We start from the raw sequence: 18,553 nt of genomic DNA on the forward strand, positions 1-18,553 counted from the left end.
CCAGTTTTGCACTCAAGTTTCCATCAATGGAGAGTTAGAAAATCAACAAAACTGACTTCATGTTAAAAATGTTATAATGACATTGTCTTTTATCACCCAAATGAGGATGGGTTCCCTTTTGAGTCTGGTTCCTCTCGAGGTTTCTCTCTCATGTTGTCTGAGGGAGTTTTTCCTTGCCACTGTTGCCACAGGTTTGCTCATTGGGGATAGATAAGGATAAAATTAGCTCATGTTTTAAGTCGTTCAAATTCTGTAAAGCCTCTTTGTGACAATGTCAATTGTTAAAACCACTATAAAAATAAACTTGACTAGAGGGTGAAGAGTGGGGAGCCATTGCTGAGGTGATGTGGGGGCCTTCTCTCACCCTCTGTGAGTGATCAGACAGGAAGTCCTTTATCCAGAGGCAGATGGATTAAGACAGTCCCAGGTCTGTCAGGTTGGACACCAGTCTGTGAGGGAGAATGGTGTTGAATGCTGAGCTAAAGTCCCCAAAGAACAGCCTAGCATAGCTCTCCTGCTGCTCAAGGTGAGTGAGGGCAGTGTGGAGAGTTGTAGCTATGGCGTCCTCTGTAGACCTGTTAGCTCTATAAGCATACTGGTGTCTAACATGGGTGGGGGACTTGCAATGATGCAAGTCTGAACCAGTTGCCCAAAGCGCTTCATGATGATGGGAGTACTGTAAGTGCCAATGGACAGTGGTCATTCAGGCTGCTAATGGTCTTTTTTTTATTTATTTGATTGATTGATTGATTGATTGATTTTATTTGACATTCTCAGTTCTTGTATAAAAAAATAAATACATGATTTAGTTTCAAATAAACCACACCACATACTTAAACTAAAAACAGAGAGTCAGGATAACACAAAGCTTGAAAGCTTATTTCCATTGTGGTCCTTTGATGTTGGATGGCAGCAGATGTAAAAATGACAAGAGTGATGCTGTGACATTACTAAAATTGTAAAACAAAATTACATAGACCGTATACACATCAGATTAACATTGTATACATACAATGTTACATGTATACATGCAAGTACAAGCCCTACACTATCTGATCTCTAAGCCATGTTTTCACAGCACGTTTAAACCCATCCTTCTTTGCTTTGCTCCTGCTTGATCTTTATTTTATTTTACTTTTTCACTTAATTTCCACTATTTCTTCATTTTATTTTTCACCTTTACAAGATAAGTTAGCTTTTAAAACAAAATGCCAGGAGGCAAAAAATCCAGGAGATCCTGCAGAAAATGCACAGAACTAGAACAGAGGATTTCTATCCTGGAATTAAAGATTGATGCCCTGCCAAAGACAGACGAACTAAGAGCGATATCTCAGGAAAGGAGTACAGAAACAGTGGCTGAGAATGCAGAGATTGCACCCCGACAGGCCGATGGCATTGCAGATCGAGTGGATGAATACATTGATCTAACAGAGCAAAATGTGAGTACAGAAAACTGGCACACGATGGGTGGCAGGCCCAAAAATAAAAACAGAAGAGTAATTACCTCAACACCAGTTCGTTCTGATACTGTGCAACCCATGCTCCACAGCCATGCTATTAGAAATAGAGCCAGGTCTACAAACTACAATAGGATTTACAATCCTATGGAAAATCCACAGCCCATAAGGCTTCAGAACAAATTTGAATGCCTCAGGGATGTGGAAGCGGAATTTTCAGGTAGACAAGCACATCATCGAAAGAGATCGCACCACAACCGAAGAGCTGTGGGAAGAGGCAAAAAGCAGCTCGTAACACCACCTGATCCCACAACCCTTGTTCTTGGTGATTCCACTGTAAGACATTAAAAAGGACATGGGATGATTATTTGCTGCCTTCCAAATGCATCCATCTCTAACACCAAAGACAGCACTTTGAAACTCATGTCCGAGCATAAAACTATCAAACGTATTGTTGTGCATGTGGGAGCAAATGATGTTTTCAGAGAACAGCTGTTTGTCCAAGATGATTTCAGAAAACTTTTTTCTGATCTCTATAAGACTGGAATACAATCTTTTATCAGTGGCCCACTCCCTGCAAGGGGAAGCTTTGCATTTACTACTCTTCAGTCTTAACACCTGGCTTGGAAAAACTTGTTTTTTTATTTGGTATGAACTTCATAGACAATTTTAACCTTTTCTGGAATCGCAGAGAATTCTTCAAGCCAAATAGCACTGAACTCAGCCGGATTGGGACCAAAGTTTTAGCTGATCACTACAGCCTCTCTCTCCAGCATGCATTCTTTTCTCAGCCAACATTGAGGAGAACTGTTGATAAGATATCACAGATTGACCCAGTTACAGATATCAACAAAACTTCTGCAAAGTCAAAACAACCATCCATCCAAGTACATCAGAGATGCTTCAACAAGGACACACAGCCATCTGGGGCAGACTGCCAAGGACATCAACAAATCACATGGAGAACATGTTGTTAACAATGGGCAGCCACAGATATCTGCATCGCCCATCCAGATTGAGGACCTGACCAAAGACAATCATGCCAAGGCTGCATCATCCACATTAGAGCCCTGCACTCCCGTGGGAGTCCTGCGGGACTCGCGGGACCCGCCGCAAAGCAGTGTGGCGCGGGACAAATTTTGAAAGCTTATTGCGGGTGCGGGCGGGACCGGAAGTGCACATATGCGCGAGCGGGAGTGCACATATGCGGTGTGGGCAGGAGCGGTGATAAGCTGCAGTCCTGCTAACTAAAAATGTGTTTGAAATAAAATTTATAAATTATTAATTTATGTCTATCATATATAATTTGTGCTGGATATTTTATTTGGCATTAATAAAAACATTTTAAGATGCCTATATTTGCAGAGAGAGTCAGATTGAGTGTGGAATGGCATCTTAAATTTGCCATTGATCACCCTAACAGGAAATCCTTTGATCACTCTAATGACTCGCAGTTCACACCCAGCTAGCAAGAGAACCATGAGGGAAGTGATTTACTGCTTGCGTTAGTCTACAACTTTAATCAGAGAGACAGGTTACACAGTGACGGTAGGCTTGACTCAATGCTATCCCAGAAATCCTTCCTGTAATATGCAAATGTGGCTGTCCAATCAGAGGCAGCCAAATTTGCATATTACAGGAAGGATTTCTGGGATAGCATTGAGTCAAGCCTACCGTCACTGTGTAACCTGTCTCTCTGATTAAAGTTGTAGACTAACTCAAGCAGTAAATCAATTCACTTCTCTTACTAGCTTTGCTTTGCAAAAAAAAAAAAAAAACCACACCACACCATTGGTACAAAGCAAGCCCATTCACTTTTTTATGCTGATCAGAGAATTGCAATGGTTTCTCATGTGATAAAAATGTGAGATTCACGATTAAATATTTTAATTGCTTGACAGCACTAATTATTATTATTATTAGAGACACTACATGCTGAATTCAGAAACAAGGTAAATAATAACAAACGTGAAAGTGAGCTGTAGATATTTATGCTCAAATCCACTCAAAGTAGGGGGCGGGGCACCATCACGCTGTGTCAAGACAAGAACTTTCCTGAGAAATAACACGAACGTCTGCATCATGCGGGATTTGCGGGCGGGAGCGGGACTGAAAATCATAATTTTTTTGTGGGCGCGGGCGGGAGCAGGACTGAAAATCATAATTCTTTGCGGTCGCGGGCGGGAGTGGGACTGCACAATGCGGGCGCGGGCGGGAGCGGGACTGAAAAATCCGACCCGCGCAGACCTCTAATCCACATCTCGACCCCATGCAAGTATCACAGAGACTGTCAGGGAGACAGTCACCACAGAGACAGTCATGGAGACACTCACAGAGACCTCACCAAAGTCCCAATCTCAGTCTCGCTCTTCTGACTTTGTTGTACCATCTCTGTCTCCCCCCTGGATGGATTTCCCTAAAAGTATGCAGAGATTGCTGCCAATGGCTGCACTTTCTTTTTCCAGCCCAACTCATTCGCGACAAGCAGTGTACCCAGTTTATCAAAAATCGACCAACAGACTGAATTGTGTTCGCCCAGGACTTTCAGCTGGCTACCAATCTTTTTCACCATCTAAAAAATACATGACATCTCCAATCCTTCCCCCTCCCAACCTCATGGAACATACAGAGAGTCTTGTATGATGTGCTGTGGGTCCCTGCATTGGGTGTAGTTTTGAAAACAAGCTGGGACCCAGTATGCCTATGCCATTCTCTATTCCTGTGTTGATAAGAAATAGAAAACATAGAGCATATTTAACCCAGGGGGTAAACCAGTCTAGTCTCCTTCCTGTTTTAAAACAACATCAGAGTGCCCAAGCGGATATTACTTCTAGACTTTCTGTAAAGCTAGCTCTTCTGAACGTTAGATCACTTTCAAACAAGTCATTTTTAATTAACGATCTTATTTGCAAACACAATCTTGATTTTTTGCTTCTAACTGAAACATGGCTGGAACAAGCAAAGACTGCTACCACTCTTATTGAAGCAGCCCCCCCAAATTTTAATTTCATGAGTGCTACCCGACATGGGAAAGGTGGAGGGATTGCAAATATATTCAAAGCCTCTTTTCAATGTAAACAGTCCTCACTTGGTGATTTTACATCCTTTGAACACTTATGTGCACTTGTTACATGCTCTCCTAACATATTGTTATTAACTATTTACAGGCCTCCGAGACATTCAGCCAAAGTTTTTCTGGAAGAGTTTGGTGAACTGTTGTCAGTCATTTGCTTAGAGTTTGACTGTCTTATTATATCTGGGGATTTTAACTTGCATATAGATAATCCTGAAAACACTTATGCCAGAAAACTACTTGCACTTATTGACAACTTCAACCTAGTACAACATGTACAGGGGCCGACCCACTCTTGTGGTCATACCCTTGACCTCGTTATCACAAAGGGTCTTATTGTTTCTACTACTGTTGTTGACCTGGCCTTATCTGATCATTTTTGTGTTTTCTCTGATGTTTCTATGTCCCCTCACATTCAGAACAGCTCAACGACTATGGGTAGGAGAGTCATAAACGACAACACGTGTTCTCTTTGAGCAAGCTCTCTCATGGATCTCAACTAAAATGTCAGACTCTGTCGATGACTTACTGGAAATTTTTAATTTAAATATGACCCAAATTATGGATGATATTGCTCCATTCAAAATCAAAAGAGTCAATGACAAGCAAAAAGCACCATGGAAGCAATACCCAGCTGTTAAATTGCTAAAGAGGGAATGTAGGAAGACTGAAAGAAAATGGCGCAAATCTAAACTTCACATCCATTATCAAATCCATAAAGAGATGCTTTGTAAATATAATTATGAAATTGGTAAAGCAAGACAGTCTTTCTTCTCCAACATCAACAGGAATATGAACAATGCCCGTGTGCTATTTTCAACAGTAGAGAAGCTAACTAATCCCCCACCACAATTAGCACCTGAACTTCTCTCAGTTAATAAATGCAATGAGTTTGCATCCTTCTTCAAAGGTAAAATAGATAAAATACGGCAGAATATTGCTCATAATATATCTCAGTTTCAAATAACTGAAAAACTGCAATCACCAGTGACACAGATAGACAATTTCAACACAATGTCAGAATTTTGTTTGACTGATTATGAGACTCTTGAAAAAAACTGTACAAAATCTCAGTTCCTCAACATCTGAATTGGACATTCTGCCCACCAACTTTTTTAAGTCTGTTCTTCACCTTATAATTACAGATGTGCTTCAGATCATAAATACATCCCTAGAGACCGGCATTTTTCCTGTGTCCCTGAAAAAAGCCATTGTAAAGCCCCTACTTAAAAAGAATAATCTAGATGCTTCAGTATTGAACAACTACAGGCCAATATCAAATCTACCATTCATCGGGAAAATCCTTGAAAAAATTGTCTTCAATCAATTAACTGCCTTCTTGATATCAAACAGCTGTTTTGATAACTTTCAGTCAGGATTTCGTGCCAATCATAGCACTGAAACAGCGCTGATTAAAGTTATAAATGACATACGTCTTAATACTGATGCAGGCAAAACATCGGTCCTGGTGTTACTGGACCTCAGTGCAGCTTTTAATACTGTTGATCACAACATACTGCTATATCGACTTGAACACTGGGTTGGGTTGACTGGTAAAGCTATTAATTGGTTAAAATCATACTTAAAAGATAGAAGCTTCTTTTTACCATGGAAAATTGTACCTCAACATCAATGTCCTTGGCCTGTGGTGTCCCCCAGGGGTCGATCCTTGGACCATTACTATTCAACCTTTATATGCTCCCACTTGGACAAATTATCAAGAACAACTCAATTTTGTATCACTGCTATGCAGATGACACCCAAATTTATTTTGCTCTATCACCTAATGATTATGCCCCCCTTGAATGTCTCTACCAGTGTATCGACCAAATCAACAACTGGATGTCACAAAATTTTCTCCAGCTGAACACAGATAAAACAGAAGTAATTCTATTTGGGGAAAAAAAGATGAAAGACTCAGGATTACCACTATTCTTGACACAAAGGGGATTAAAACAAAAGATATGGTTAAAAATCTTGGTGTTTTCATTGACAGCAAGCTAAACTTTGACAGTCACATGAAAGCAATCACTAAATCGTCATTTTATCACCTAACTTATGTCAAAAAATGATCTGGAAAAACTTATACATGCCTTCATCTCTAGTAGGGTTTATTACTGCAATGGCTTTTTCACAGGCCTGCCAAAAAATACCATCGAACGACTTCAGCTGGTTCAAAATGCAGCGGCTAGGGTTCTCACACGAACAAAAAGAACAGAGCACATTACTCCAATTCTAATGCTGCTTTTCCACTACCAACGCGGCTGAGTTGGGCTGAGCCGTGCCGTGCTGAGTTGGGCTGAGCGGGGCTGTTGGAGTTGCATTTCGACTACAACCGCGCTGAACCGTGCTGGCTGGAAGTGGGTGGACACATTGGGTGGAGTTAGCGAAAGTGGGTGGACGTCACGTGATGTCGTTAGGCGGTGCAAACAGTGACATCAGTGATCTTTTAAGCGGTAGTCTCACGACCCGGATAGTAAACAATAAACATGGAGTCATTAGTGTTGCTGGTCTTGGTGCTGTGGCTTGTTGTCACCGACAACGCCAACAGATACTGGCAAGAGCGTATAGATGAGGCGAGGCGCATAAGGCTTCAGAAATTCTCGTAATTTGTAATTCTTCTTCTTCCGGGTTTACGGTGTTTACAGATCCCAGCGTGCTCGCGGGGCGTGTGTGGGCATGTGAGGACACTCCTCCTCACCAATCAGTGCACAGGGGAGTGTCTGCTCACGCCCCTAGCCCCACTCGGCTCGGTTTGGCTCGCTTCAGCCCTACTCCAAAACTGTGCAAGTTTTGGGTGCTAAGCAGGGCTGAAGTAAGCTGAGTCGTGCTGCTCTAAGGTAGTCGAAACGCGAGCCGTGTCGGGCTGAAGTGAGCTGAAAAAGGGTAGTGGAAAAGGGCCATAAGGTCCCTTCACTGGCTTCCAGTAAGCTACAGAATTGACTTTAAAGCATTGCTGCTGGTGTACAAATCTCTAAATGGTACAGGGCCCAATTACCTCTCTGATATGTTGCAGCAGCCTAACCCAATCAGATCTACCAGATCGCAGCAGCAAAATTTACTGGTAAAACCTGTTGTTAAAACAAAGTGTGGTGAAGCAGCTTTTAGCTACTATGCAGTACAGCTATGGAACCAACTCCCAGAGGACATCAAAAATGCTCCTGCTGTTGGCAGCTTCAAATCTAGATTAAAGACCAAGCTGTTTTCAGATGCTTTCTGCTAATTGATAAATATCATCATCTTTACATGTCTTAAACTTTACTTAACTTTTATTCCATTTTATTCTGCTGTTTTTACTGAACTTTCTATCTTCTTCCCCCTTTATTTTATGTAATTTTATTTTCTATTGTTTACTGTTTTGCTTTTACCTCTGTAAAGCACATTGAACTGCCACTGTGTATGAAATGCGCTATATAAATAAACTTGCCTTGCCTTATGATTACCTTAATATTACCTGGTAACTTATTCCACAGACTAGTTGCAACATATAAAAAGGAATCCTTCCCTATTTTAGTTTGCACTCTTGGATGAACAAAATCTGTGGAACACCCCCTAGTGAAGTAACTATGAACGTCCCTCACTCTACTAAAGAAATGATTTAAATATTTAGGGACATCTCCATTTACAATCTTATATACCATGCTCAATTCAATTTGAGAGACTCTATCCTCTACCCTCAACCATCCCAGCCTCTTAAAATGATGAGGATCAAGGTGAGTTCTTGGGGGCAGATTCAAAATGGTCCTTACTAATTTATTTTGTGAGGTCTGGAGCTTGTTCTTGAAATACCTAGTAAAGCCATTATACCGAGAGCAACAGGCATAAATCATAGTAGGGCTGAATTATAGCGCCTGCTAAAGTCAACATAGCCTTCTTATCCAGATACATGAAAATTCTGGCCAGAAAACGTACTCGTTGATTTACTTTAGTAATTACTTTCTGGGCTTGACCAGCTCCAGACAACTGACTGTCCAGTATACACCCAAGATAGCTGACTGAGTCCTTAGCATTAAGTGCAGTGTCACCAACTAATACTTCAAAGCCTGGGGTTTTGTTCAACTTAACTCTAGACCAAAACAAGATGGATTCAGTTTTTCCTATATGAAGAGATAATCTATTAAATGATAGCCAATGGCTGACTTTTAAAAGCTCAACACTTAAGGTTGATTCAACAGTGAGCTTGTCCTTGTGTGAAAACACTAGTGCAGAATCATCAGCAAATAAAAACAGTTCACATGAACAAACTGATTTAAGATCATTAATATATAAAAGAAAAAGAGGACCTAAAACACTCCCACTGAGGGACCCCACATTGCACAGTTTGTGGCTGGGATAAAGTTCCCCCAACATCCACCACTTGTTTCCTATTCCTCAAATATGAGTCAAACCATCTAACTGCTGTGTTGTTAAAGCCAATAGCCCTCAATTTTGACAGTAAGATACTATGATCTACCGTATCAAAAGCCTTTTGCAAATCCAACACGTGTCACGAAATAGACAGGAGAGGAGATCAAATGCGCTCAAAACCACAGTTTATTAATAATAGGGGGAAAGGGAGTTGGGAGAATGTGTGTGGGTGAAGTCCAGTGGCAGGAGAAGTGAGCAGCAGGGATGGCTGGAGGTGACATCTGAGGTCTCCCATCCAAGGACTGACCCTGCTTAGCAGCTGAGATCAGACAGGATCTGGCATAGTCAGAGAGCTGTAGGCTGATAGAACTTGGGTTTCAGGCAGTCTCCCAGCGAGCAGTCCCTCAGCAGGCAGGAGTTAGAGAGCAAAACCAGGTAGATGGAGAGACAGGCTAGCAGCAGGGCTGGGCGAGCTGGAGATCAGGCAAAAGTACAGGAGGAGTAGGCAAGAGGCAGAGTCGACAGAACAGAAGGCAGATCAGGTTACCGGGGCTGGAGAGCAGACAGAGTCAGACAGAACAGGAAATCTTCAGGAGTCAGAGTAGTGGGAACACAGAGCAGGTTATCAGGCTGAGAGTTGCAGATGATCTGACACAGAAGCTTGGGAGGACTGCAGCTTAAATACACACAGGGGGGAAACAGGTGATCGGTAACAGCCAATGACAGCCACTGGGAGTTAATAAGAGGAAGTGAGTGCGGGCGTGGCCGGTAATGCTGAGTGGAGATGTTACCTGAAGAGAGAAACCCACAGGTAGGACCATGACAACATGACCATACCACAGAAATTGCCCTTGTCAACCTCCTTTCTGATATAGTCAGTTAGGTACAATAAACGTGTCAGTGGAGTGTAATTTACGAAATCCTGATTGGAGTTCATATAATAAATTGTGAGATAAAAGATATTTATTCACCTGCTCAAAAACAAGTCTTTCAATTATTTTTGATAGAGTACACAAAATGGAGACGGGTCTATAATTACCCTGCTCCAGTTTGCTCCCCTTCTTATAAAATGGAATCACTTTTGCCAGCTTAAGGTCTTTAGGGAAGTATCCATACTCAATAGACATGTTTATAATGTGAGTAATACTTGGAGTAATGTTCTCCGCAGCATCTTTCAAGAATCGAGGTGGAATATTATCAAGACCTGTAGCTTTAAAGCTATCTAATTTATTAAGTTTCATAAGTACATCTACCTCTGACACCTTCTCTAACAAAAATTTATTTGCCTGAACCCCTTGCTGGGAATAAAACTCAGAAACTTTACTTTCTTCATATTGTTTCGACATGGCAGGAAGCTTTTCAACCAGCTTACTAGCAATTGTTGGGAAATATGTGTTAAAACTATTTACTACTTTATCCTTGTCTGATATAATCTTATTTCCAAGGTCTAGATTAATATTACATTTTTTAGTTTTCAGCCTTTTATTATAGCCCAACTCTTTCAATGACTGCCATAACTTTTTCGAGTCATGTTTATACTCCATAATTTTCTCATTAAAATAGGTCTTTTTAGAACAAACCACTAATCTACTCACTTCATTTCTCAATTTTTTATACTCTGTCCAACTTTGATCATCCTTATTTTTCCTAACTTGTTCATATAGTCTGTTTCTCCTCAGTATGGCCTCAAGTATACCATCATTTATCCAAGGTTCTGTTCTCTGTTTCACTCTTACATCTCTAAAAGGTGCAATTTTGTCTATAGATTGCAAAAATAATAATTTAAAATAATGCCAAGCCTGATCAACATCTTTACATTGCAACACAGATGACCAGTTTACTTCATATAAGCAATTTATAAATGCCTCTTTACTATACCCTTTCATAGATCTAATTTTTATGGTATTGTGAGCACTAAATACTGTTTACTTTTCTGGTGCAAAAAATCATAGAATGGTCACTTAACCCGTAGTGTATTACCCCACTGTTTATAATTCTTGATTTGTCAGAAACTAGAACAAGATCAATCGTGGTTTGAGTAGAAATGCAAACACGCGTCGGTTCTTTAATCAGGTGATGTAGGCTAAGGCTACATCCACACGACAACGGCAACGAGATTTTTTTTTTTAGCGGGTAAAAAAAAAAAAATATCGCGTCCACATGGGCAACGGATTAGTAAAATATCAGGTACATATGACAACGTAACACTTGCTGAAAACGATGCAATACACATGCCACACCTCTACGTGCGCTGTAAGACGGTCCCATCGGAGACACCAGAACAATAGAAGAAGTAGGACGCATGCGCATAAACCCCTTCTTCTACCCGGCGTGAATGAGTGAGTGCTGCTTGTTCTAGTCATGTGGTTGTGACGTCATCGTAAACAAATCCGTTCTACTCATCCAGACGACTTCGCAACGGCGCCGTTGCCAGATTTTTCCACTCTGGAAACCGTTCTCAAAAAATATCATTTTGGGGCACCCAAAACGCCGGTGCCATGTGGACGCCAGGCCGAAACGATAAAAAATTTTATCGGATTCACCTGAATCCGTTGCCGTGTGGACAGGGCCTAAGGCTACTACAAAAGTTCATCAGAGCTTTAGACATTGAAAAGTTCATCTCTGGAAACATCTGTATTAAAGTCCCTCAACACGATAACTTCTGAATTTATGAAGTCCAAGCATTTCAAAAATACATCATCCAACAGGTCATAAAAGTTTGTCTGATCGGGAGGCCAGTAACAAACTCCCACTAGTATTGGTTTACTTTTAGGCAAAAGAACATTTACCCATATAGCTTCAATCTGGTCCTCATGCATAGCCTCCCTTTCATTAAAACAATTATCCGATCTTAAGTAAATACAAACGCCTCCACCTTTTCTGTTTTGATCTTTCCTAATTAAACAGTAATTCTCTATTTCAATTTCAGCGTCCTTTATTGATTCATCCAGCCACATCTCAGTAAAACATAAAAAGTCCCACCTTGTTACTTTTACAGATAAGTCCGATCTTGTTAATCTTAGGTAAAAGACTCCTGATGTTAAGATGAGGCAGATGTAGTCCCTGACTCGATAAGAAAGTGTCTACACATGAAGTATCTCGGCAGATGTTCAGTTTATCCGTAGTTACCTGATCTGATTGTAGCTGCGCTCCCTGCGTTACTTGCGCTGCGATACATTCTCCTTGAGGGGACAAACTTTCTCCAGCTACCTTCGCGAATCCAACTCCCACCGCTTGCGCTACGTTGCATTCTCCCTGGCGAGATACTTCTCCTGCTTGCCTCACATTTCCTACTCCCATTCTCGGGCCCAACTTTCCTAGTTTCCCTGTGTTATCTCTCTGGTCATCGCAGCTTTCTCCAGCTTGCTTCGCTACTCTGACTTCCACCACGCTAGGTCCCAGCTCTTTGTACTTCCTGGTGTCACAAATCAATCTCTCTCCTCTCCGGTCGTCAAGCCCTCCATACAGAATGCCCCCAGTGCAATTGGTGCTTTCTATCCTTGCCGCTGCTATTTCCAGTTGTTCACCAGATTCACATTCAACTGGATCCGGGCATTGATGTATATCCCCAGATAATAGTAAGCATAGGCAAATAATCAAATCGCCACCGTTCACCTGCCGCTTCACGGTGGTCATGGCCTTGGGGCTGCGTTTAATTGCATACCAGCGAGTGAAGAGGAAATAATCCAGAACGGTTGTCTTCCCAAAACCAAAATGCTTGAGCATTTCTAAATTTTTATGGTGTGCACATTTACTTGGCACTCTCACTGCCCAGTTTTTATCTAAAAAAATGGCAATGGAAGATGGTAGAGGACTTCAGGCAGGGTGGGATGGTGGACTGGGATAGGGACTGATTGACTTATGTGACATCCTATGCTCTGTACATAACATGGTTCTAGATGTTGTTTTATTTTACTACAAGATACATGCCTATCTGAAATACTGGACAGAGATGGTCAATGACTGCAGGAGTCTTGGTCAAGGTGGCTCATTGATATTTAGCCCCTAATGTTCTCCAAGCTTAAACATTAACAGCCCCTTGAGCCTTTGCACTCTGGCAAGGCTCCGTGGAACTGGCAACAACTAAAGTAACTGCCTTTTCTGGTTGCTACAATAATAATCCTCCTCCCTGGACCCAAATTTATTTTCAAAATGGGATTAAAGGCCATTCAGATTTTTAAAAAATGTAAAAGTGACCACCTACAAACATTTTTAATGAAAAAGTACAGTCATTGTTGTATTTCAAAAAAATATTATTTCATGAGCCTGCATAAAAATGCATGGGGTTGCTCAAAATTCCACAGCACACTTCACTTTGTCTCACAGCACACTGGGTATATACTGTACATACTGTATCTAAATCAACCCTCACTGAACCGATGTTCAAATTATATTTTGTCTGCATTTGTGAATTCACGGAAATGAAACAACGTCACACCAACTGCAGACCCCAGCATCAAATCAACTCGCATAGGTGGCAAATTTTGTGGCATCGAAAACCATTGGCTCGTTGGTGTGGTAACAAGTTTTATATTAACTTTAGCATTAATTATAGTTAACAGTATCTGTTCAAATCCTGTAGTGTCATGCTTCTCTGTTTATCCTCGACATTTAGAAAAGAAACAAACTAAGTGTAAATGAATACGTTTCTTGTTTTTGTGTGTGTGTGTGTGTGTGTGTGTGAGAGAGACTACCATGTTATGCATGCAGCAGAGTCAAGGAAAACTTGGTACAGTTTTTCTCAACTGCACTTGGGAAAACAGACTATAACAGAATGTTGATGATGATGACAACTAATATTTTGTGTAATACAGGAAGCTGACCATGTTTAGGAGTCGTTATGGGAGGACCTATGTTGATGACTACCTGGGTAGGTGATTTTATGGGACTTTCATGAATAATTATACAATAAAGAAATATTTGCTTGAGCACTGAGGTGTTACTAGTATTTTTATTAACAGGTAAGTTCCATCACACTGGCTAAAAGAGCTGATGTTGGACCGCATTGTGCTCAAACTTCGATTTACACCACTACTCCACATATCAGAGAAAAGAAATTGATATTAATTGGAGCTACCTTCATCTAGTCATCATATTTTGTTACATAAAAATATACAATATAATAAAATTTATGACAAACTCACAACCGAGGAGTCTCCACTGTTCTTGGCTTCCTCTCGGTTCTCCAGCTCTCCCTGGCAGGGGCCGAAGTGTGCACCTACTGGAACAGTCTCCCCCCTATTAAACACTCCCAGGCCCGCATCAGGAATACTGGACTTCTGGATTTCTAGCCCAGGAGGAAGTGTTTGTCTGGCTCGGTCAGGGACTCCCATGGGAACAGGAGTATCGGGGATGAAGAGGGGTTGTCCATGAACCTCGCATTTGTTGAGGAAGAAGGATTTGCAAACTTCACAGTCTGGGAGTAGAGAAAACACAACAGGAAGAAATGAGGCCCAAATGTGTGTGCAATCTGTGTGTGTCTATCCAAGACCATATACGGTACATTAGTACTGTATAAAGATTATCCTAAGAAAGCTTGCCAGTAAGGTTCACTGAGCATCTGGTTGAGACTAGAGGTGTCCATCAGGACTGGGATCAAACAGGACACAACAAAGTACCAGTATTGGCAAAAAAATATGGAAACACCTACCAAAACAACAAAATTTGACCTTTTGTTCTCAAGTTCTCTTAATAAACTAAACATTTTCATCATAACAAACAAATGTTACAAGTAACCAGAGTAAATCATTCTAAAACATTATCAATATTTGGTATGGAACCCCTTGACACTGAAGTGCACTGACACGATCAGGCATGCTATTATAAAGTTTATGAATAAAATCAAGTGGAATTGATCTCCATATGTCTTGCAAGACTTCCCAGAGCTGTGGCAGGTTTGAAGGAGCCCTTTTCACCTTCTCTCGCTCCATGTACGGTAATTCCAGACTTGCTCAATTATATTCATGTCAGGACTTTGGGCTGGCCAATCAAGAATTGTCAAGCTGCCATCTTGTTCTTTGTTTTGTAAATACTGTTTAACCATCCCGGCTGTGTGTTTTAGGTCATTATCTTGCTGGAAGATAAAGTTGTTGCCAATGAGAGCTCTTCCAGGAGGCACAGCATGATGGATAAGGATTTGTCTGTACTTGTCAGCAGTGAGGGTCCCATCTACTTTGTAGAGATGACCAACTCCATTGTAGGTGATGGCTCCCCATACTTGCAGGACCCCTCCACCATGTTTTACTGTGGGAGAAATACAGTTTGCCTTGTATCTTTCTCCCTTTCTGCACCTGACTTACTGTTGCATAGCGTTGCCAAATAATTCAAATTTCTTCTCATCTGAGAACATGACCCTTTTCCACTGCTCAGAAGTCCAACTCCTGTGAATTTTTGCCCAGTTAAGTCTCTTCTGCTTATTTCCACCTCTCAACAAAAGTTTTGCGCACTGACACATGACCTTTGAGGCCTTCTGCTGAGAGCGTCTTCCTAACCAGGTGTGGGGAGACATCCTTGCCTGTAGCATCTTGGAGGTCCTGTGCCAGTTCCTTGCTGGATTTCTTCCTCTCTCGTGGGGATGTAGTCTTGAGGTACTGGGCATCAGCTTTAGTCAACTTTTTCTTCCTTCCTCTGCCTGAAATGTTCTTGAAGTTCCCAGTCTTCTGGTGATGCTTGAGGCATTTCCAGACAGCACTGTGGGTCATATGCAGTTTCTTTGCTATGGCTCATTATGAATGGCCCTCCTCCCACAAAACTTTCATCCTAATATGCTGCTCTTCTGTAGTTTCTCCCTCTGATGCCATTTCTGCCTGTTGTCTGGCTGTAGTCAGAGAATAAATACTTTTTCTAATGAATTATTTGTACAGACCACATGATTTAGTTAATGGCTTTCACCTGTGGAATAATTAGCATATCAGGGTAGGATTGCCCAACAAGGAGTGATTAAGGTTGGTTTTGGGGCTAAACTAAACAAAGAGATACTATTTCCAATATTTATGATGTTTATCACACAACGATGGCCAAAACTGCTAGTGTTTTCATGGTTAAAGTATAAAATTGTGGTTAAAAGGTGTCTCTGTATCTTCATAATGTATTTCAGTTGCCTTCAGTGCAGATTCTGATGTCATTTGCACGGATTAAGTCTGCAAAACCGAGCTTTTCCTAGGCATTTCCATATTTTGTGCCAGTACTGGATACGAGTATGAGGTTTTTTTACTTTCTTGTGGGAGTAAACAAAAATGGTCAGATACGAAGCTTGCAGGGCAAAATAAAACGAATGTTCATTAACATGACTGTGGCACTGCATGATGTATTTACAGTCTTCTCTTAAGACTTGCCTGGTCAGGGTTGTTTTAAATTCAGCTACTTGTTTGCTTATCTTCTGGGGAACAGAATTTCCCAAAAATTGTTATGAAATCACATGCAGGTACAAACAAAATTAACTGTCCACACAGTAAGAAAGTAAGTAAAGAAATAAAAATAATCCAACGCACATCTCTATTTGAGCTTGCTGACAATTATGGCATTTCTAAATCTAGACATTTTCCCCCCAATGCCATACATATAGGATTCATATTTAATTAAAAAAAAAAATCTCCCCCCCCCCCCACACACACACCGAATGGCAATTTAAGCATAACTAATTTGCTGAAGAAGAAACCATTGGACCCAGAGGAAACCTACACTGACAGGGGGAGAACTTGCAAAACTTCACACAGACAGCAAACCAAGCTTAGAATCGAATCCAGGACCCTTTAGCTGCGCCACTGTGATGCCCCGAAATCCATATATTTGGACTCCTGTCTCTCACACCCACTGTCTCTTATTGAACATCCCATTCCAGGGGCATAATGAGGGGCATACTCTCTGTCCCCTATTAAATCACAGCTGGTTGGGATCTTCTGCGACCTTATGCATGTGGGGAACAGAGCACATAGCACTGTCCTCCACGTGTGTTTTGCTATCATGCGACACAGTATAGCAAACCCCAGCCAGACAATGATGAAGCTTACTGATGTTTCAAGAAGCATTTATTATGTTCAGCCATCATCCTTAATTTGCACACAAATATACTTCCTTTCCTTCACAACCTTTCTTCACAAACACCGTAAGAGCTGCAGATGGATAAATAAAATAATGCTCTCACAAGCATAAACATTTCCATAATGCCAGTTAACCACACATGTGGACATTTATCAAATATTCACTCACATATAAATTGGTCAAAGCACATGAAAAGCTAGAAGACCAGCATTAACACGACATTACAGCTTATCCATGTAGCACCCTTTCGCATAAGCTAACCTTAGCATGGCTAATACAACAACGATATATGTAAAGACCCTTTCTGCAGTTAATTACAGTAGGATAACGCGTCACAGCAAACAGTCATAAAACAAGTTGAAACACACAATACCTTGTTCCCATTTCCAGCTAGGTGCTTAATTATCCATAATGAAACTTTACATTGCAAGGCAACGTCTTCAAAACACCTTTTCCTTCCGTACACTCTTCAATTAGCTGCCGTTCATGTGTGAACACCTACAGTGGCAGCCATTGAATTTGTTCCATGTTTCCGTGACTGGCCCTCAGCAGGCCCTTGGCCGTCCCCTGACTGGTTCGTGACTGTCTGCCGATTGGTCCATGCAGATAATTTATCCCCCACAATGACATAGTCAATGCAGTCCTGACTGGTGACGCCCCTAAGCAGCTTATGTGAAAACCAGCTGCTATCCCTCATTTTTCCACGGGGAGGAGCAGTGATTGTCCGTTTCACAAAGCAGGTTTATCAAACGCTGAGAACAGCTGATTTCAGTTAGTTAATTCAACCCGGAGGACTTTCACCGGGAGTTAAAAAAACATAAGATTTTAATGCGCTCATACAGCGAGTTTGAATATGTTTATATATAATTGAAATAAAAGATAGATTGATTGATTGAAGTGTGCATGCTCTCTACATAAACACTGTCTAGTGCAGCATGGATAGGCATAAATAAATAAATAAATAAATAAATACAGCCTCTGCTACTGTCTAGTCCCAGAGAGGCTCGGCGTAGGCCACTGATGAAACTATTTGGCTGTCCTACTACTAGGCAACTACTTGTCTCAATACTAGGCCTTTTGTAGTAGTAGTAATAATGATATTTGCCTACTGAAAAGTGATCAGGTGAAAAGTTGAAGCCGCAGCAAGACCTTTGCTATTAAGCCTTTTGTAGGTTAAACAGGCTTCGGCAGACAACATCCTGGAAAGGCTGTGTTTTTCTTTGGTTTGATTAGCCTACGATTTAATCTTTAAACATTATGGTTTCAGCAGTTCGCTTAAACATTGGAGGCTGCAGAGTCGGGCTGCAAGATTTCCCGATACTTGTTTAAGATGACAAACTTCATAGTAAGGAGAAAATAATTCCACAGTATTTAGTGCCTCGTCAGTCTCAAAAATTAATAGTGAAGGACCAACGCGAATTAAGTCCCAAAAAAACATCTCGTAGGCCTATATTTTACATTTTCAAAAAAGTCCGGAACTGGAAGTCGGTCAGTGGAGTGTAATGAAGTGTCTCATTCACTAAACACAAAAGGTCGGAAAACAGTGGAGAAAACAGCGATTGCTTAAATAGGCTACTAATGTTTTACATTAGTAATTTAATGTATGTGACAAATAAATTCATTGATTAAATAGATA

At 41.0% G+C, this 18,553-nt stretch overlaps 1 protein-coding gene across 1 annotated transcript in view; it reads right to left on the minus strand.

The window, feature by feature from the left end:
• LOC132867701 (histone-lysine N-methyltransferase PRDM9-like) overlaps positions 1-18,553 on the minus strand; it is a 148,466-nt gene that overhangs the window by 34,968 nt on the left and 94,945 nt on the right. The window contains exon 3 of the mRNA XM_060900709.1: positions 14,022-14,293. Within this exon, the coding sequence (XP_060756692.1) occupies positions 14,022-14,293 (272 nt within the window). The remainder of the gene's footprint in view (positions 1-14,021; positions 14,294-18,553) is intronic.

This window comes from Neoarius graeffei, chromosome 19, assembly GCF_027579695.1.
Source record: "Neoarius graeffei isolate fNeoGra1 chromosome 19, fNeoGra1.pri, whole genome shotgun sequence".
Lineage (NCBI taxonomy): Eukaryota > Metazoa > Chordata > Actinopteri > Siluriformes > Ariidae > Neoarius > Neoarius graeffei.